This window comes from Salvelinus alpinus, chromosome 31 (assembly GCF_045679555.1).
Source record: "Salvelinus alpinus chromosome 31, SLU_Salpinus.1, whole genome shotgun sequence".
Classification (NCBI taxonomy): domain Eukaryota; kingdom Metazoa; phylum Chordata; class Actinopteri; order Salmoniformes; family Salmonidae; genus Salvelinus; species Salvelinus alpinus.
Window position 1 is genome coordinate 21,194,018 of NC_092116.1, and position 22,673 is coordinate 21,216,690.

The 22,673-nt window shown below is 42.3% G+C and overlaps 1 protein-coding gene across 1 annotated transcript; it reads right to left on the reverse strand.

Annotated features, from left to right (window-relative positions):
• Positions 1 to 5,741: 5,741 nt before the first annotated feature.
• LOC139561410 (uncharacterized) lies at positions 5,742 to 17,005 on the reverse strand. The gene is made up of 5 exons (XM_071378474.1): positions 16,651 to 17,005; positions 12,070 to 12,194; positions 10,194 to 11,666; positions 7,473 to 7,539; positions 5,742 to 7,383 (listed from the first exon to the last, which is right to left on the reverse strand). Exons 1-5 carry the CDS (start codon positions 16,811 to 16,813, stop codon positions 6,170 to 6,172), a joined length of 3,042 nt encoding a protein of 1,013 aa, XP_071234575.1. The 5' UTR covers positions 16,814 to 17,005; the 3' UTR covers positions 5,742 to 6,169.
• Between the last annotated feature and the right edge of the window lie 5,668 nt (positions 17,006 to 22,673).

A 22,673-nucleotide genomic window follows, 5' to 3' on the forward strand; every position in this document is an offset into this window, starting at 1 on the left:
TGGGGATGCCATACAATACTATTAGAATGAAGGGGGGAAAGCATTGGTTACAAACATAAAGGCACAGAACACATTTATGGATAACAATTTTACACACGCAGCAGAGCTGGAAAACGGCAGTTCGCAGTTACTTATTTTGTGCAGGGTTAGAGAGAAGAGGTGGGGGAGAAGTAGAGGATAGGGTAGGAGAAAGGAGAGATGGAGCGGGGGAGTGAGGTAGAGATTAGGGTGGGGGAGAGGAGAAAGAGAGGGGATGGACATGGAGTAAGGGAGAGGTAGAGGGTAGGATGGGGGAGAGAGAGAGGTTTAGATGGTGGAGTGGTGGAGAGGAGGGTCGATGATGGGATGGGGGTACCTACTAAATGAATCAAATCACACTACATAGCTGAAATGCATTAGAAGTGTTGGCACAGTTTCTGTTCAGTTGGAGCGTCATGGCAGTCTTGCCTGTACGTGGTGGCACATTCCCTTAATGCATCTGACCAAGGCCTGCACAGTGTAAAGATTATAGCCAGTGTACTTTGCATGCTTGAGACTGAAGCTCAGCTGGTTCTCAACAGGCTGTTGACCAGGTCACTAAGCGCTCTGTGTCCTGTGAGCTCTGAGAGAGTGAGAGAGAGAGGGAGAGAGGGAGAGAGAGAGAGAGAGAGAGAGAGAGAGAGAGAGAGAGAGAGAGAGACACAGACAGACACACAGACAGACAGACAGACAGACAGACAGACAGACAGACAGACAGACAGACAGACAGACAGACAGACAGACAGACAGACAGACAGGGGAGAAGAGGAATTAAAGGGTTTGGAGTGAAACACGTGGACCGTAACTAAAGAATACCGGTAGTTGTCTTGCAAATAAGTTAGTACCGTAACAGTGTCCTTTGGGGCACTCCATTTAGAACATTGACATTAAACGATAGAGCTGGATGGGATGTCTGCCGTTTTACGTGATCCTGACTAATTGTGTTATTTTGTGTGGGTTTTTTTGCGTTAATTTTAACAATTTTTGTACATGTAATGTTTCCGCTATCGTTTCCTTTGACTGAAAATAACTTCTGGACATCAGAACAGCGAGTAATCGACTCAATCTGGAAGAGGAATTTTTCTTCAATGAGTCTGATGCAAAGGATATACTGCTCTTCTGGGACCAGGCCCAAATCCCCGTCATTCGTAAGAAGAGGTCAGCGAGCGGGATACCTGACAAGTGGATAATCCGCCTTTACCCGCCGTTCTACTGGCAAACGTGCAATCACTGGAGAATAAACTGGATGAACTCCATTCGAGACTATCCAATCAACGGGACATAAAAAATTGTAATATCTTATGTTTCACTGAGTCATGGCTGAACAAGAACATGGATAATATACAGTTAGCTGGGTTTCCGTGCATCAGCAAGACAGAGCAGCTACCTCCGGTAAGATCGGGGGGTGGGGTGTGTCTCTGTATACAGCAGCTGGTGCCTGATATTAAGGAAGTCTCAAGGTTTTGCTCGCTTGACATAGAGTACCTCATTGTAAGCTGTTGACCACACTATTTACCGAAAGTGAGTTTTCATCTATATTAGCTGCCTATTTACCACCACAAACCGATGCTGTCACTAAGAATGCACTCAACGAGCTGTATAGGGCCCTAAGCAAACAAGAACATGCTCCTAGCGGCTTGGGATTTTAAATCAAGAAAAGTGATATCTGTTTTATCTCATTTCTACCCGTGTGAAACTTGAAGACAACTCCAGATCACCTTTACACAGAGACTCATACAAAGCTCCATTTGGCAAATCTGACCATAACTATATCCTCCTGATTCCTGCTTATCAGAAAAAACTTAAACAGGAAGCACCAGTGACGCGCTCAATACAGAAGTGGTCAGATGAAGCCAATGCTAAGCTACTGGACTGTTTCACTAGCACAGACTGGAACACACACAAATGCATATGTTTTGGGATTCATCCGATGTCATTGAGTAGTTTAACACATCAGTCACTGGCTTCATCAACAAGTGCATTGACGACATTGTCCCCACAGTGACCGTACGTGCATATCCCAACCAGAAGTCCAGCCGCAAGGCAACATATGTACTGAGCTAAAAGGCTAGAGCTGCCGCTGTTAAGGAGTATGACTCTAACCCGGAAGCTAATAAGAAATCCTACTATACCCTCCAATGAACCATCAAACCGCAAAGCGTCAATACAGGACTAAGATTGAATCCTACTACTCAGGCTCTGACGCTCGTCAGATGTGGCAGGGCTTGCAAACTATCATGGATTACAAAGGGAAACCCAGTCGTGAGCTGCCCAGTGACGCGAGCCTACCAAACGAGCCAAATGCCTTCTATGCTCACTTCGAGGCAAGTAACACAGCACCAGCTGTTCCGTACGACTGTGTAATCACGCTCTCCGTAGCCGATGTGAGTAAGACAGGTTAACATTCACAAGACTGCAGGGCCAGACGGATTACCAGGATGTGTACTCAAAGCATGCGCTAACCAGCTGACAAGTGTCTTCACTGACATTTTCAACGTCTCCCTGACCCAGTCTGTTTGAAACCTACATGTTTCAAACAGACCACCATAGTCCCTGTGTTCAAGAACGCCAAGGTAACCTGCCTAAATGCCTACCATCCAATAGTACTCACATCTGTAGCCATGAAATGCTTTGAAAGGCTGGTCATGGATCACATCAACAACATCATCCCAGAAAACATGAACCACTCCTATTCACATACCACCCCAACAGATCCACAGATGATCTCACATACACAAATCTACTACAGAGTACGCCCATGCCAAAGACGACCTTCTAACCCTGGACCATACCATCCTGAGCATCTTCTAAACCTGGACTGCACTATCCCAAAGATGACTTTCTAACCCTGGACCACACCATCCTGATATCCTTCTAACACTGGACTGTACCATTCTGACCACCTTCTAACCCTGGACCACATCATCCTGATATCCTTCTAACACTGGACTGTACCATTCTGACCACCTTCTAACCCTGGACCACATCATCCTGATATCCTTCTAACACTGGACTGTACCATTCTGACCACCTTCTAACCCTGGACCACATCATCCTGATATCCTTCTAACACTGGACTGTACCATTCTGACCACCTTCTAACCCTGGACCACATCATCCTGATATCCTTCTAACACTGGACTGTACCATTCTGACCACATTCTAACCCTGGACCACATCATCCTGATATCCTTCTAACACTGGACTGTACCATTCTGACCACCTTCTAACCCTGGACCACATCATCCTGATATCCTTCTAACACTGGACTGTACCATTCTGACCACCTTCTAACCCTGGACCACATCATCCTGATATCCTTCTAACACTGGACTGTACCATTCTGACCACCTTCTAACCCTGGACCACATCATCCTGATATCCTTCTAACACTGGACTGTACCATTCTGACCACCTTCTAACCCTGGACCACATCATCCTGATATCCTTCTAACACTGGACTGTACCATTCTGACCACCTTCTAACCCTGGACCACATCATCCTGATATCCTTCTAACACTGGACTGTACCATTCTGACCACATTCTAACCCTGGACCACATCATCCTGATATCCTTCTAACACTGGACTGTACCATTCTGACCACCTTCTAACCCTGGACCACATCATCCTGATATCCTTCTAACACTGGACTGTACCATTCTGACCACCTTCTAACCCTGGACCGTACTATCCTGACCACCTTCTAACCCTGGACCACACCATCCTGATATCCTTCTAACACTGGACTGTACCATTCTGACCACCTTCTAACCCTGGACCACACCATCCTGATATCCTTCTAACACTGGACTGTACCATTCTGACCACCTTCTAACCCTGGACCACACCATCCTGATATCCTTCTAACACTGGACTGTACCATTCTGACCACCTTCTAACCCTGGACCACACCATCCTGATATCCTTCTAACACTGGACCGTACTATCCTGACCACCTTCTAACCCTGGACCGTACCATCTTGTCATCATACGGTGCAACAGTCTTTGAGTATACAAATTATATAGTAATATATGTATAACACATCAAGTCTCACTCTACTTTTAAAATCCAAACACTTAACTCTGTTGTAAATGGATGATTTTGATAAATATGGTTTATCATGTGGTAAATTACAGTAATTATATGTATTAATTGGGTCAGTCTTTAAGTCTGGTAATTCGACAACTACAATTATGATGTTAGTGTTGATCTTTGTATGTATTAAAATTCTGTCTTTTTTACAATGTTTTTTTCTGTAAGTAATAATTAATGTGTATTGATCGTTATGTTGGTTGTTTGTTTGTTGATTTTGTAAATCAAATAACTAACACATGCATTACATAATTATTGTGTATGTTATACCAATAAAATCTCACTTAACCTTACTTTCTTCATTTTATTAAATAGATCAACATCCTAATGACACATTTGACATATTACACGTTTTCCATTTTTATAAATAGGAATGTAAAGAAAACGTAGTTTTTTTCTTTTTCAAATGTTTACTTGTAATATTTTTAAAAATTACAACACCAAGGACTAAACAACCCTAACTTCTTTCCCTCCGTACTCTTAGATGACATACACTGAGTCTACAAAACATTAAGAACACCTGCTCTTTCTGTGACATAGACTGACTGGGTGAATCTAGGTGAAAGCTATGATCCCTTATTGATGTCACTTGTTAAATCCATTTCCATCAGTGTAGATGAAGGGGAGGAGACGGTTTAAAGAAGGATTTTTAAGCCTTGAGACAAGTGAGACATGGATTGTGTATGCGTGCCATTTTGCGAGTGAATGGGCAAGACAAAATATTGAAGGACCTTTGAACTGGGTATTGTAGTAGGTGCCAGACACACTGGTTTGTGTCAAGAACTGCAACGCTGCTCAGTTTTTCACGCTCAGCAGAATGGTCCACCACCCAAAGGACATCCAGTCAACTTGACACAACTGTGGGAAGCTATGGAGTCAACATGGGCCAGGATTCCTGTGGAATGCTTTAAACACCTTGTAGAGTCCATGCCTCGACGAATTGAGGGATGCAACTCAATATTAGGAACGTGTGCCTAATGTTTGATATACTCAGTGTACATGTACAGTAATATTATGAGCATAGGTGATACTACATTGTAACTACAATGATTAAATGTCACTATTTTGACGTATTGTAATGAGACTATGTTGCTTAGATATACCACTCACTGTTACCCAGTTTGCCATAAGCAAGATTTTTTCCCCCCTTTATCATTTTCAAAGCTCAAAATGAAAGATATAGAGTACATTTGCCTTTTGCAGGTTTAAAGATACATACATTGGAATTCTTTGCAGAAGCTCGAGCACATTCAGTGCATTACATCGTTTCAGGTCAAACAATCAGCACATCTCATTTAAAACGGCATGCATGTTCTGGAGAAAAGACAATGCTGCCAATTATAATAAATGTTAAGAACATTACTCTCTGTGTCCAATGATTGCTTTGTTGTAATAATCATCAATGAAGTCAACAAGTAAAAAACCCATGTTGCTCGATGCAGGTTGACATTTATGGTATGAATCTTGGCCTCGAAGCATTGCTGAGGGGTCTCCGCTAGATGGGCCAGCCGCAAAATTAAAACTGGCTATATTGTAATACATTTAAGGTTAGGGTTAAAGTTAAACTTAGGGTTAGGTTTAAAATCCGATTTTATTACTTCGTGCCTTATACAAATAAAAAATGATCAAATTCAAATACATTTCCTGTTGACACTGAAATCTCTCCATGTGTATGTGGTTAAGGGTATAGTTAATCTTAGGGTTAGGTTTAAAATTCAACATGATGACTTTGTGGCTGTGCCAGCAAGTGACAAACCTGCAAATCTGCCTCCAGTACGTGAGTCATCCCAATAAATGGTAACCTGCTCCCTCAACCGCATGTGTGAACCATAAGCCTATGGATGGTCATGGTCCAGAACCCCAATGCAGTTTAATACCAGACAAAAGTTTGAACACACCTACGTATGTAAAACCCTGAATGTATAACCCAGTCATCTGCTTTATACAAAACAGAAAGAAAAATAAATGGGACAAAAAGCTATTCAAAAGTGGAATATAACTGACTGATGTCTACATAGTTAGTCAGATGTTGAAACATACTTTGCCATCACTCTTTCAATTATTCCACGTATGATTCTTATGCATGAATCCAGTTGTATCTGATCTGTTACTGTAGCCTTTCAAAAGGTGTCCTGCTTGGTCATAAATACCCTTAGCTTCATGGTAGACAGCATTGGCTGCTTTCTCTGCTGCCTCCTGTACTGTCTCTGCCTCCTCTGCTGCAGTAGCTCCTACTATCCCTCCTCTTAATGCTCCTGCTGTAGCAGCGGTCCCAGCAACAACTCCTGCAGCTATGCCTACTACCCCTGCACCTATGCCTATCTCTGAACCCACTCCAATGAGCGCCACTGTCTCTCCTGCAATGACTGGTCCTTCTGCATTCGCCATGACTGTTGGCACTGTTTTCATTGAAGCTGCCATCTGACGTTTGACTAAATGAATCAGTGGTTTTGTAGCGAGTGTGAGTGGGATCCCTGTCACCAGTGCCACCCCAAGAAAAGCTCCTACCACAACACCTGTTGTAATCCCTGAGAGTTTGATCAGGCTTTTCTTCCACACTATTTCTTTAGCCTGTTTTCTCATCTCTTCCTGTGTCATCTTTCCCGTTGACTCCTTCCTAAGACTCTCTATCTCTGCTTGTATTAATCTCTCTGCCTCTTGGAGCATCTCGTTGGTGTAGCACCCTCCTCCGTTCTCTCTCACCATCTTCTCTATGGTGTTGAGTAACTCTGTTACTTGGTACTGGTTGCTGTACTGACCCTGCTGATTGGTGTTCCAGTATTTGTTGTCGATCACGTGACAGCGGCCTCCACATTTCTCCACAAGCTTGTTCAGTTCATCATTCTGTTGGACAAACTTCTCAATGGTCAAACCATTGAGCTGGTCACCATGTGTGAAGAGGACTGTGGCATATTTGAAGGCCTCTGGTGAAAAGTACGTCTCGATTTTCGCTACGGCTTCGTTCTCGTGGACTGTGTACCGTTCCACTTTCAGTACAATGAGAAAGGCATGTGGTCCTGGAGCACACTCTGTTATACATTTAACTATTTTAGGTTTCAGCTCCTCTTCAGGGATGTCAGTGTCAAAGAATCCAGGTGTGTCAATCAGGGTGATTTTTCTCCCTTTGATGTTGTTTGTATGAGCTTCACATATCTGTGTTGCGGAGATGGAGGAACTGTCTGAGAGGAACACATCATCTTGTCCGAAGATGGTGTTTCCAGCACTGCTTTTACCTCCTCCGGTTTTCCCCAGCAGCACAATCCTGATGTCTATAGGGAGGGTTCATAATTATAACTTGAAATGGATCAATCACATAGTAATAATGTATTTGATTTAAAGGTGAAGTGTTGTAACTCACCTTGCTCTGGTCGACTGCCCAATTCGAACCCTCTGATATGCATAGCATTCTGGGCAGTCTGAAAAACCTGTAGATTAGAACAAACAATACAACTGCAATGAAGGACTGTAATTGATATTATTAAACAAATCTGTAATTATGCATGTATTACACAGTATTATATAACGGCTTCAGAGAATCTGCAATGTGATTGCCTGAAACATATTGAAGTAGTGTTGTCACGATACCAACATTTGTCAAATGATACGATACCAGGCCAAGTATCAGTGGCCTAGGATTCTGTTCACCCAGTCCCCCGGACACTTGTTCACATTTTCTAAACGTTCATCAAAAACCTGTCACTGAAATTCACACTCTACTCAATACAACCCATTAAATGTAACTTCACACTGTTCAGTGTATAATAGAATACTGCATAGAATGACTGATTTGCTCACATTTGCCGAGGCCTAGCTGTGATTTGGCTGGAGGAATGGCACGAACATGCACATGCTGTCACGCCCTGACCTTAGTTATCTCTGTTTTCTTTATTATTTTGGTCAGGTCAGGGTGTGATGAGGGTGGGTATGCTTGTTTTGTATTGTCTAGGGTTTTTTGTATGTCTAGGGGTTTTGGTAGTCTAGGTATATGTATGTCTATGGTGGCCTGAATTGGTTCCCAATCAGAGGCAGCTGTTTATCGTTGTCTCTGATTGGGGATCATATTTAGGTTGCCATTTTCCCTTTTGGTTTTGTGGGTTCTTATTCTATGTTTAGTTGCCTGTCTGCACTAGCCATATTAGCTTCACGGTTCGTTTTGTTATTTTGTTTGTTTTGTTCAGTATTCAATCTTTAAATAAAAAAGAATGTACGCTTATCACGCTGCGCCTTGGTCTCCACCCTACGACGGCCGTGACACATGCATAACGATCTGTCATTATATCAGTAAGGGGAAAACACTGCATGAAACCTTCTTTACTCTTCAGTTTACACAGACACACACACTCCCACCCTTCCTTACACTCTCTCGGTCTACCTCACTCTCAGAAACACACACACACTCTCCCACCCTTCCTTACACTCTCTCGGTCTACCTCACTCTCAGAAACACACACACACTCTCCCACCCTTCCTTACACTCTCTCGGTCTACCTCACTCTCAGAAACACACACACACTCTCCCACCCTTCCTTACACTCTCTCGGTCTACCTCACTCTCAGAAACACACACACACTCTCCCACCCTTCCTTACACTCTCTCGGTCTACCTCACTCTCAGAAACACACACACACTCTCCCACCCTTCCTTACACTCTCTCGGTCTACCTCACTCTCAGAAACACACACACACACTCTCTCTCTCTCTCCCACACATACACACACTGCTCCCAACTTTTACAACGTTATGCAACAAACAGAATTTAACGGAGAAGGTTGTTTGCTAGCTAGGTAACATGACTGAACAACTTTGTTTGTTATCAAACCAATAATTAGCGACCTGGGATTAGTTTAAAATGGCCCACATGTTTTTTTTTAATATTATATAAAATCCTTGCGAAATACGATAGAAAGAAAAAAGTAATCTCTGGTAATATGGGTCATATTTTCTTTAACCGCTTAGGCTAGAGACAAGCCATTTTATTTGCTGTAAAGCTGCAAGCATGCCTGTCGTGAAGCGGGGCTCCATTTTCCCTCTCTGACACTTGCAAAGTCTACTCAGACTGGTCTCTGCTCTTGGTTATAACAGGCAATGAAATTATACAATGTAACAACAATGCTCGCTTTGCACGCTGCTCCAATGTAATAAGTGTACAAATCTAACAACAGAAGACTCATCTGGGTCTGGATCCCCGCTCGCGGTCACGGCTAAATGATATATTTTTTAAACTGACGGAGGAATAGATGCGCAAGAAGTGTGGATGGAGAGAAGCAGGTGGTTGAGGGCTGGTAGGGGATGCTGAGAGAAGCAGGTGAGTGAGGGCTGGTAGGGGATGCTGAGAGAAGCAGGTGAGTGAGGGCTGGTAGGGGATGCTGAGAGAAGCAGGTGGTTGAGGGCTGGTAGGGGATGCTGAGAGAAGCAGGTGAGTGAGGGCTGGTAGGGGATGCTGAGAGAAGCAGGTGAGTGAGGGCTGGTAGGGGATGCTGAGAGAAGCAGGTGAGTGAGGGCTGGTAGGGGATGCTGAGAAAAGCAGGTGAGTGAGGGCTGGTAGGGGATGCTGAGAAAAGCAGGTGAGTGAGGGCTGGTAGGGGATGAGGCTGGCTGATTACAGCTAACACAGTGATATGCGCATGAAAGTGAAATGGAGATAATTGGACCAGCACATATAAGAGACTAGAGGCTGTTGCTTCAATTGTACTGAATGTATAAACAAAACAGACTTTATAAACATTTTATAACAGGCGCCAGCAGGTTCTTTAGATCGGTAGGGCTGGAAAAAGTCAGTAGTATCCTATGAAACAGTACTAAGGTCTTCTAAAACATTGGAATCATAAGAATCATGACAGAGGGAGACCGACAGACAGAGAAGGGGAGAGAGAGAGACAGAGAGGGGGAGAGAGAGAGACAGAGAGGGGAGAGAGAGAGACAGAGAGGGGGAAAGAAAGAGATAAAGAAAGAAAGAAAAAGGGTAAGAGAAAAAGGAAGAGAAAGTGTAAAAGAGAAAGAGAACATTGAGTCAGTAAGTCAACCTAATTCACAGAATGTTGAATCAAGGCTGTGGCCATGTCAGTGTGTCTCTCTCACCTGCTGTTTCTCTATGGTTCCCTGGATGATCTCCACCTGGACACAGACCTCTGGAGCGGCTGTTCCCCTGGCGGAGGCAGCAGTGGTGTCTCTCTGAGGAGCATGTGTAGTGGTAGTGGTGGTGCTGGACTCTACCTCCCACCCAGGAAACTCCCTCTTCCCCTGTAACAGCCTATCACAGGCCTCCTGCATGGCTCTCACTGCCTCTCCACTCACATCAATCAGAGTGACCTTGGTAAGGATGTGCTGTTCCCTCCCAAAGTCCCTCACTGCAGAGACTATGGCCTCAGAGCACACCTTCAGAGGAACACCGAATATCCCCGAGCTGATGCAGGGCATGGCCAGGGTCTGGAGCTCCAGGGTCTCTGCCAGATCCAGGGCTGCCTTTACTGTCTTCTCCAGCAGAGGGCGCTCATTCCCACCTACGCTGCCGCCTACTGGTCCCACTGCGTGCAGCAGCATCTTACAAGGCAGATTCCCTCCTGTAGTCTCTACCACTGTACCTGTGGGTACTCTCCCTATCTGCCTAACCAGATCCCTGCTGGCCTGCTGTACCTCAGGCCCCCCTGCCCGGCTCAGCGCTGCAGCCACGCCTCCAGCGTGATCCAGATTCTCATTGGCTGCGTTCACCAGTGCGTCTGCCCGTTCCTTGGTAATGTCACCCTGACAAACAACTACCTGCAGCCCCCCCTGGAGGTGATAGCTGGTGGCTGTGACCGTCTCCTCACGTCTTGGTCCGGCGCCTGATTCGACTGCGCCATCATGGTTCTGTTGAGGGTGTCCCAAGACTCTTACACTGGACTGGTCTCTCAGAAAGGCCCCAATCTCCTCCCTCAGCTCCTGAACCTGCTTCAGGTGGCCCAGCAGCTGCACTCTACACCCAGGACCAAACCTGCCTACCACCCTGCGTCTGCTCTGGTTCATCTCCTTCACCTTCGTCTCAAGCTTAGACTTCAGTTCAGCCGAGAGGGCACCTTTGGGCACGTCAATCTTCTCCTCCCCAAACTCCCCCAGTAGATCCTTCTCAGCTTGGTGCAGTTTCCCAGAGGAGAGGGAGAACAGACGGAGCTCTGTGTCCCCCAGCTCTACCTCCACATGGAGTCCCAACCCCAGCAGACTGCTCAGGTTCCCAAGCCTCCCATACTCCTCTCTCAGGAAGGACAGGAGGTGGAGGGACACCTCAGGCACCACCCGCTCCAGCACCTGAGAGATTTTATCTGTAACCAACTGTCTGGCTGTCAGGACTTCACTTGCTGAACCCTCCAGCACCAGCTGAGATGAGTCACCGTGCGTCACCTTCACCCCTGGAACAGCCTCACCTAGATCCTTCTCTATCACTTTCCCTAGAAGACGGAGCTTGGCCTCTCCCAGACGACAGATGGTGCTGATCTTCTGCTTCCCTAAGCTCAGACAATGAAGTACATGTTCTTGACCACAAGGTGGTAATGTTTTCACCTGTAGCGAGTGGCGAATCTAGAGTTAGAAAACAATTGCAGGGTATTTGCAGGGTAATTCCACTGTAATACTGATTACAATACTTTATTATTTTTCTACTTAAATATGTTCATGGATTTATTATTGCATCCAGCTGCTTTCTGGGAAATCTGATGTTTTTCCAATTTAGTGACTAGGGTGGTATTTTTCATTTTACTTTAACATGATTTTATTTGGTTAAAATGACTTTTTCGTCAATATTACAAAACCACACATTTATAACTCACAAACTGGCAAACGTTCAAGTGTGGGCTAACAGTGCAAACTCAACAACAGTGCATTGACATCTGTGTATTTTGACCTCTTGTTATGGTAGATAAAAGTCATATCTACTAGGATTTTGGACTCAGCGTATAGGTGTGTCTGTATAGTCTGGCCTCACCGACTGACTGCTGACTGGGGAGGTTGTTGTGGGTGGAGTCTCCAGGCTGTCTCTCAGAGTGAGGGAGAGAGGTCCTCCAGGCATCTCCAACACATGATTAGGTTTCTGAAGTACCCTCTCCTGGACTGGAAGAGTTACACAGTCACAATGAGTTGTTGTTGTTTTTGTTGTTAATGTAATGTAGTAGTAGTAGTAGTAATAACAACAACAATAATAATAATGATATGTTTTACTGTATTTATTAATCATTTTGCATTAAGTCCATGTCTTGAAGAGTTAGAGGCATAGGCCATAGGCACCTGAGCAATGGCGATAACGGGGGGCAAACATATGTTTTTGCACCCCCACTTTCTTAACAGAAAAGTATTATGATCCATTGGGTAATTTGTCCTTTTCAATGATTAGTCATGGTTTGAGCTAGTCTGTATTAAACGATATACAGTACCAGTCAAAGGTTTGAACACCTACTCATTCAAGGGTTTTTCTTTATTTTTACTATTTTCTACATTGTAGAACTACAGTGAAGACATCAAAACTATGAAATAACACATATGGAATATTTTAGATTCTTCAAAGCAGCCACACTTTGCCTTGATGACAGCCTTGCACACACAGGCTTAGGAGATCTTATACATTTTTCATCAGCTAATGTCACTTTTTGTGAATCTTGAAGCATTTATGTAATAAAAAAAGCTAATAAAGAACAATAAAGGCTTAACAATTCATGAAGGTCATGTTAACTGACTGTTATTATCTCAAACTATAGAACAAAACTTATTAGGTATCTTAAGCCTGTGTTTTAGACATTTATCCCAAAACCATATTCTTTCCCCATTTATTTTCTCTGTATGAATGGCTGAAAGAACCAGAGGTAAGTCATTTCCGGGTTTTGGGAATACAATCTGTTGAGCTCTATAAGAAGCTATCACGTAGATAATGAGAAATAATCAGTAGGCTTAGCCTTAATATACAGTGCATTTGGAAAGTATTCAGACCCTTTAACTTTTCACACATTTTGCCACGTTACAGCCTTATTCTAAAATGGATTAAACAATAATAATAATTCCTCATCAATCTACACACAGTACCCCATAATAACAAAGTAAAAGTAGGTTTTTTGAAATTTTAGCTAATCTATTACAAATTAAAAACAGAAATAAAAGTCACATCCCAGCCCCTTGGAGTTTGTCAAAAGGCACCTTAAGGACTCTCAGACCATGAGAAACAAGATTCTCTGGTCTGAGGTAACCAATATGGAACTCTTTGTTTTGAATGCCAAGAGTCACGACTGGAGGAGACCTAGCACCATCCCTACAGTGAAGCATGGTTGTGGCAGCATCATGCTGTGGGGATGTTTTTCAGCGTCAGGGAGACTAGTCAGGATCGAGGGAAAGATGAACGGCTCAAAGCAGAGAAAGATCCTTGATGACAACCTTCTCCAGAACACTCAGGATCTGAGACTGGGGCGACGGTTTACCTTCCAACAGGACAATGACCCTATGCACACAGCGAACACAACGCAGGAGTGGCTTCGGGACAAGTCTCTGAATGTCCTTGAGTGACCCAGCCAGAGCCCAGACTTGAACCCAATCTAACATCTCTGGAGAGACCTGAAAATAGCTGTGCAGTGACGCTCCCATCCAACCTGACAGTGCTTGAGAGGATCTGCAGAGAAGAATGGGAGAAACTCTCCAAATACAGGTGTGCCATGCTTGTAGCGTCATACTCAAGAATACTTGAAGTTGTAATCGCAGCCAGTGCTTCAACAAAGTACTGAGTAAAGGGTCTGAATACTTATGTAAATGTATTTCAGTTTTGTATTTTTAATACATTTGCAAAATTTTCCAAAAACATGTTTTTGCTTTGTCATTTTGGGGTTTTGTGTGTAGATTGATGAAAGAAAGAAACGATTAAATACATTTTAGAATAAGGCTGTAACATAACAAAATGTGGGAAAAGTTCTGGGTCTGAATACTTTCCGAATGCACTGTACATGATTAAATCTGTGTAATATTTTTCTCACCAAGCTGCTTACAAGCATTTAACACCATTCCGCATGTTTTTCCTTATATGTTTTCATTCAGTAAGAAAACTAACAATCCTGGCTGAGCCCCAGATGTCAGTTTACTGTGGCCGCTTCACGGTTACAATGTAGCCAAGCTGTGTCTGTATGCGCTTATGCGCAAAAGGAAAAAGAACAGGGTATTTGTACCTTTGTTAAACAGTTCTGCTTTGCTTGGTAATTAATAGTTTTAAAAATGTTCATGGTGAAACTGTGACAGTGTTTCAAACAATGGTGCCAAAAAACAGTAAATGTTGGAGGACAAGCAGAGGCTGAAGTAAAGTGTGTGTGAGAGAGAGAGAGAGAAAGAGAGAGAGAGAGAGAGAGAGAGAGAGAGAGAGAGAGAGAGAGAGAGAGAGAGAGAGAGAGAGAGAGAGAGCGCGAGAGAGAGAGAGGACAGGAGAGAGAGAGAGAGAGAGCGAGAGAGAGAAAGAGAGAGAGAGAAAGAGGACAGGAGAGAGAGAGAGAGAGAGAGAGAGAGAAAGTTGGGAATGTGTAGCTCATAAAACATTTTCAATAATTCATGGGTCCTGTGTGTGTGTGTGTGTGTGTGTGTGTGTGTGTGTGTGTGTGTGTGTGTGTGTGTGTGTGTGTGTGTGTGTCACGCAGGTTACCTGCAGTTTGTGTGTGCTATTGAAAGTGTGTTGATATTACTTGAAAATGTATTGGCTGGAACAGATTATGATGATGACTATTTCCTTGATAGTCAGCAAATCTGCAGAGAAAACCTTTTAAAGTTCCTACAAATTTTTGTGAGATGAATATAACTCTGTTTTAATGTTATTGCTGGGGCTTCAACAGTATGAAAAAGTTAATGAGGTATTTAAGAAATAATTAGTAGTAGGCTGTATCAATATAAATACAGGAACTGCCTTTTACCACACATTAAAAACATGTTTAATAAAAAAATATATTTTCTGGTTTCAGAATTTCTATGGATAACTGACCGCAGTGATACAGTTCTATAAGGATCATGGTGTGGCCCCAAGGAAGAAATGTGGTCGTTGTTTCGCCAGCGAACGGGTGCTATCCTACGGGGACATTCAGCGAAATTGCCACTATGTCAACAACTCCTCTGATCTCCATACGATGTCGTTCCCAGGATCCTAGATTTAAGAGGGCAGACTGACATTTGAGAACAAGGTCCCCTGTGTGGCTTAACAACAAAACTATAATGCACGATCATGTTGTTTTTCCCTAAATCTTGATAATTATATTTGTATCAAATTATTCCAGTTTAGATGTTTTGCATATGCCATTGTGCAATGCTCCAATAAACAAACTGTGATCATGTTGTCTGATATTGATATATTTATCTTTCATCACTGTTTCAGATCAATGTAGTACTGGCAACAGCATCTCCAGCATCTGGACGCAACTGCTCCCAAACATCGTAATTGGAAAACCAATGACCGACCTCTACTGGTACCTGCCAGCAAAACAACAACGCCATCTACCACAGCTCCAACCCTTCCTGACCATGTACAATCTGAGAAGCTGCGAATGCAGGAAGAACATCTGCTTTTTATCAAATAAAATATATATATTTTTTATTGGGCAAAACGATATTGTTCCTCAAATGTTCGATTTCATTTACTCATTGGCATGGGTTATTCTGGCCACATTCTTAACAGTTTGGCCCGTCAATTGATGACTGTGGCTGGGATTGTCAGGGGAGAAGCAGGGTATTTGCTAGTTACAGAATTGGTAACTACAAATTGATAAAGTACTGTAGAATGAATCAATATAGCCTAATGAAAAGCCTAAGCAATGCATCGTACATGTCTGTCTGCATGTGTAACCTGTCTGTCACGAATACTACCGAAGGTGACTCCCCTTCCCGTTCGGGTGGCGCTCGGCGGTCGTCGTCGCCGGTCTACTAGCTGCCACCGATCCCTTTTTCCTTTTCGTTTATGTCTGTCTAATTGTTTTCACCTGTTCCTTATTGGGGTTTTGGGAGGTGTACTATTTAGGTTAGTTTCGCGCGCTAGTGTTTGTGCGGGCTTATTGTGTGTTCATGTTACGTCAGGAGTGGATTATTTGATTGTGGGTTTTTCGCTGTCCAGTTTATTTTAAACAGTTGGTCTGTGGGTTGTGTTTGCGCCTGTGTTTTGGCGTCACCCCTTTTGTACCTGTTCCTGTTTTCACTGTGGACATTAAAGCGTTTTGTTCCCGTAAACCTCTGCTCTCTCTGCGCCTGACTCTACACCCATCATTCTCCTGGCGTTACACTGTCTATGTGAAAGTGAAACTTAAGACTATACCATATATATTTGTTTTGTATGTTTGACAAACATTCTGATTTAACAAATCCTCCTAGAAAGTTTAAATATTATTGTTTTATGCAAGTGTAGGGCTATTCAAATAATACATATTAATCAAATAGGCCATAGAATAAATCATGTATTTATGAAATGCACTTGTGAACTGGCTTTCACTTATCAACCAACTTTCGAGTAAGCTATATGGTAAAAAAAAGGCACACAATATCCGATCACTGCAACGAAACATTTGCATACCTTTCTGGTCAATAAATGCGATCTTGTAAACGTTGTCACCAACTGATTCTACTGGTCCACAATCTGCGCCACCGGATTTACGGCGAATTTCAAAGTACTTTTTAATCTTCTCTTTCTGTGATGTGTCCAGAGTCTGGCACTCGAAGAAAACATGGTATTCCATATTATAAAGTAGCCTGACTATTACTTGTCGTTTAGAAAGAGTAAATCAGTCGATCAAGGAGGGAAACTATTTTTTTTTTTAAATAGGGGAGCGTTGTCAAACGTATTTTATTGCTTTGGGCGGGTTGTGTGTTTTTCTTTCCTGGACACGGGTGGTTTTAGTCAGTGGAGTTTTTCCCAGGTTTACATGCAGTCTAACTTTCTATCCTGCCCTCTATCCATATATACAATAGGCTAATTGTCATGGGTTACATAGACCAGAAAGGTGTAAACATTTTTAGGCCAAGTGATCAGATATTGCGTGCCTTTTCTTTTTACCATATTTCCTACTCGGTTCATATGTGGAAGTTGGTTCATAAGTGAAAGTCAGCTCATAATTGAAAGTTGCTGTTTCAATATATGTTTTAATTCTATGGCCTATTTGATTAATATTTATTATTTGAATAGGCCTACACTTGGATGATACAATAATATTTCAACTTTCTAAGAGGATTGTTAAATCAGAATGTATGTCAGACATATGCAACACATAAATATGGTATAGGCTTAAGTTTCACTTTCACATAGCCAGGCTGGGTATTCAGACGGTTATGAACGAATGCATTCCTTAGGCTTTTCATTATATTAATTAATTCTACAGTACTTTGTCAATCTAAACATTATGAAACGTTGTTTTATGATAGGCTAACTAGCAATCATACCACACATAAAAGCATTCAAAGCTGCATCCATTTTTTATATGAATAAGCGGAAAGGGGGTTACCTAACGTAAACCTCATTCCATTCCAGTTACCTCACCCCATTCCGTACAAATGTGCGCAACCGAGACATTCAAACGAGGCTGCAAAGAAAACTAATGGGACTGTAGCGACTGTGTTGACTTCAAAATCTGGGGTGTGAACTACGTTTATATTCAAGCGTTGATCGACATGGTAATGGGTCTATAGTATTGGAGAAAAGTTGAGAACTGACCCTCGTGACGTGTCATGCCATAACGTACAGCAAGCATAAAGCAACTATTTCGCATAAAGCACTTCTCTCATCGTTTAAAAACAAGAAATGGACAGTGACGGGGGTAAGGGGGGATACCTAGTCATTTTTTGCATCATCACTGCAAGCATTCATGACTCTCAAAGCCACTGTTTACTTCTGAAGATCACTTTAGCACCGCCCTAAAAACCCGATTCAAATTTGACACCAACCTTCAAATAGGTATGTAATGACACATTATATAAACTTTTTATAGTGTTTATTTACATTTACATTTTACATTTAAGTCATTTAGCAGATGCTCTTATCCAGAGCGACTTACAAATTGGTGCATTCACCTTATGATATCCAGTGGAACAACCACTTTACAATAGTGCATCTAAATCTTTTAAGGGGGGGGGGGGGGGGGGGGGTTAGAAGGATTACTTTATCCTATCCTATGTATTCCTTAAAGAGGTGGGGTTTCAGGTGTCTCCTGAAACCTCCTCTCCTCCTGATTTCCTCCTGAAATCTCCTCTCCCCATTTTAGAGGTGATAAGTTGGAATTTGGAAGTTGCCCCCCGTTACTCAGTAACCAAAGTCTTATCTACGTTCACGTGCCATATCTATGATCATAATCAACTTTCTACAGAAAGGGAATATTTTCAACACATTGGCCCAACACGTGAAAAATCATGAGACTGTCACTTGTATGTTTCAGGATTGCTCATACAAAACCGACCTTTATGAGAACTTCAAAACTCATAAATATAGAACGCCAATGCAGTGAATTACTTTAAATCTGGCATTGTAGAAACAAAGACCCTTATTCATACTGACAAATGATCTTTTATCAGTGTTCCTGCTGACACTTTTGATGGGAAGGATATATCATGTAATGAAGTGAATTTCGATACTGGATTTGACAAAGAAGGCTCCGAGTCCTCGGTCCTTGTTAAGTTAGAATATTTTTTTATTGTATATAGTGCAGCTGTTGATGAGCTCCTGCAGGAGTTTCAGTATTTGATCAGTTCTGTATCTTTGCCTATTACACAAAATACTATAACCCAAATGTTACCAGATCACAGTTGTCAAGTTGACAAATCGGTTGTTCAAGAGCTAGCCAATGCACTCTGCAAGTCAACCCCCATTGAATTAACAATAGGTGACAGAGGTCCACTCTACTGCTTGGAAAAGGGTACTATAAGAGCCTCTTAAATGCTTGTTTTTTCCATTGCAACATGTTTTGTTATGGTGTGAGCTCTAATGAACACAGCCCACCTTCAATAAAGAACATGCTCAAATCAAATCAGGACAGCATTAAGAGGATTGAGTTCAGGTGGATGACAATGTACACATTGAACATAGTAGTAGGTCTAATGTTACAAATAGAGATAATATGATTAATTGCTAGACCTACTGTACTTGTCAGAGAGACACATAAGATAATATCTAGAGAATTCATTCACTTTTGACAATGTTGTTCTCTACAGAACACAGCCCAGGCTCACACACTTTACAATAACAGACAGGTGAGTGACTACACCTAGATAGAACAAGAGATAACCAAACCAGTTTATCCTAATCACTTTGTGTGCGTGTTTGTGTACGGACAATGGAAGTATATACAGAGCATTCGGAAAGTATTCAGACCCCTACTATTTTTCCCCATTTTGTTACGTTACAGAAAAAGTCAAGGGGTCTGAATACTTTCCAAATGCACTCTAGGTTTTTTTCTATGAGATAATATCAGTACGTTAACCTGACCTTTATGAATTATGAAGCCTTTATGCGTGTTATGTTTTTGTTTTATCACATAAATGCTTCAATATTCACAGAAAGTTACATTACCTAATGAACATCATTGTCACGTTCCTGACCTGTTTTCTGTTGTTTGGTATGTGTTTATTGGTCAGGGCGTGAGTTTGGGTGGGTAGTCTATGTTATGTGTTTTCTATGTTGGGTTAATGGGTTGCCTGGTATGGCTCTCAATTAGAGGCAGGTGGTTTTCATTTCCTCTAATTGAGAGCCATATTTAGGTAGGTGTTTTCACATTGATTGTGGTGGGTGGTTGTTTCCTGTGTCAGTGTTTGTTGCACCATACGGGACTGTATCGTGAGTTCGTTTTGTTTGTAGTCAGTACTTGTTCGTTCGTTCTTCGTTACGTGTAAGTTCGTAGTCCAGGTCTGTCTACTTCGTTTGTTGTTTTGTAATTTGTTCAAGAGTTTTCCGTCTTCGTCTGGTTCTTGTAAATAAATATTATGTCTAACTCCAACGCTGCATTTTGGTCTAATCCTTGCTACTCCTCTTCGGATGAGGAGAAGGAGGAAGCCCGTTACAATCATCTCATAGAACAAAACGTATAAGATCTCCTAAGCCTGTGTTTACAACAGATCTTATTTTCTGTGTTTATCCAAAAACCCTACAAAAACAAACATTTTCCATAGGCTTTGTCCAACCAACCATGGCGGAGTTAGTGCCTACAAAAAGACGCCATTACTATTGCCCTCTTTTGAAGCATTTATGTAACACGCTGAACAAAAATATAAATGCAACATGTAAAGTGTTGGTTCCACTTTCATGAAATTTTCCAATGCGCACAAAAAGCGTATTTTTTACTCACATTTTGTGCCCAAATTTGTTTACATCCCCGCTAGTGAGCATTTCTCCTTTGCCAAGATAATCCATCCACCTGACAGATGTAGCATATCAAGAACATGATCAAACAGCATGAGCATTACACAGGTGCACCTTGTGCTGGGAACAATAAAAGGCCACTTTAAAAAGTGCAGTTTTGTCACACAACACAATGACACAAATGTCTCAAGTTTTGAGGGAGTGTGCAGTTGGTATGCTGACTGCAGGAATGTCCTGCCCAGTCATGTGAAATCGATAGTTTAGGGCCTAATTTATTTATTTCAAGTGACTGATTTTCTTATATGAACTGTAACTCAGTAAAATCTTTGCAATTGTTTCATGTTGCGTTGACATTTTTTTTCAGTCTAATAAAAAACACATAAAGGCTTCATAATTCATAAAGGTCATTTTTGTTATTTATTATCTCATAGAACAAAACGTATAAGATCTCGTAAGCCTGTGTTAACCTCAGACCTTATTTTTTGTGTTTATTCCAAAACCCCATTCATTCCACATACATTTTTTGAATAGGGATGGCTGAACGAAGCAGAAGTAACTCATTTCCAGGTTTTAGGACTACAAGCTGGCAAGCTCTATATGGCGTGCTTAAAACTCTAAATACGTCCGGCTCCATAGGAATACGAGGATGATGTCAGCGCTATCACTATCTACCTGTTTTAATGGGCGCGTTTGAGTGGTAAGGCTAAAGCAACCTACTGTAGATGAAAGTTAAGGAGGGTGACTGAGACGCCCGCCATTTGGTGCAACACAGACCTGGTGGAAAAGAGAAAACACTGTATGTACTACTGAGTTTTGATGTAGAGTTATTACCAGATAAAGTCAAGTTAAGAGGTCAGTTATCCCATGAAATCTTTTGTCCTGAACTCATTACAGTGTTTTAGGTGTCAAGCGTATGGTCATGTGGCAGCACTGTGTAGGTGAGAGATTCCTAGATGCGAGAAATATGCAGGAGGACATGAGACAAAGGAATGTGCAGCATCGATGGGAAAAAGTGTGTGTAAACTGTAGGGGTACCCAGGGTGCTGGAGATCAGAGGTGTCCAGTGAGAGAAAAGCAGGTTGAGGTTGCCAGGATCAGAGTAGTGCATAAGGTGTCTTATACTGAGGCAGTGAAGAGAGTGGTAGAAGAAGATGGGTCCAGGGTGAGGGATGCTAAAAGGATCCTTGTCAGTAGACCAAGGTCAATAGAGAGTGCAGGGCCGGTTCCAGGCATAAGCGACATAAGCAATCACTTACTTAGGTGCAATTTCGAAATTTGGTAATGCATCAGCAGTTTTTCTCTTGTTATGTCAAGTCTCTGACAGTCACTCAATTAACCATGTCAGCTAACAGTTTTTAGATTGGTAGTTAGTCTAGCCAGCTATCTAAACTTGTAAATTTTTCTCTCCACCCCATCACAAAATGGGTAGAATTGCACACAATTAGCTGTAAAACAGCAACAAATGATCTGTACCCATGGCAAAATGTGTAGAATTGCAGGAAATTGACTCAAATTATTCTCTCAGGCTGGTGGGAGGAGCTATAGGAGGACGGGCTCATTGTAATGGCTGGAATGGAGAAAACATGTGCTTTCCAGATGTTTGATGTGTTTGATGCCGTCCCATTTATTCCATTCCAGCCATTACAATGAGCCCGTCCTCCTATAGCTCCTCCCACCAGCCTCCAATGTGATGCACAGCCAATACATTAGGTGGCGGCATGCACCTACAACATTTGTTTGCCGACCGCCATAATACCAAAGAAGAAGAAGAAAGTCGAGGAGTGAAGTTAGGGGAGGTGCATCTGTGACAGCCGGACACAAATGTGATTTTCCAACAGCAAATCTCAGATCAACATGACAGTGTTGCCATTGTTTATACAAGTTTTTCTTTATAATGTTGACCCCCATATCACACCCTCACAAACTGAAATCATATGTGCTTAGAAGAAATTATATATCAAACAAAGTGATGAGGCTGTTTGTATGTGGCTGCCGCTGCTATGCAAGTGAACTTGAACTATATGTGCAGGTGATCAGGGGTGTATTCCTTCTGCCGATTCTGTTGAAAAATATTTCTTAAACGGAAGGAAACGAAACAGGGTGAATTGCATTCAGTACCTGCTGAATTTGTCCAATAGAAATTTAGATCAGATGGATGCAGGCAAGAGTGTGCAAGGCAGTACTGAATGTGTCACTGTCTGTCATCTTGATTACTCCAATTTGTCTCTCCACATATGCACCTACATTCAAAGCAT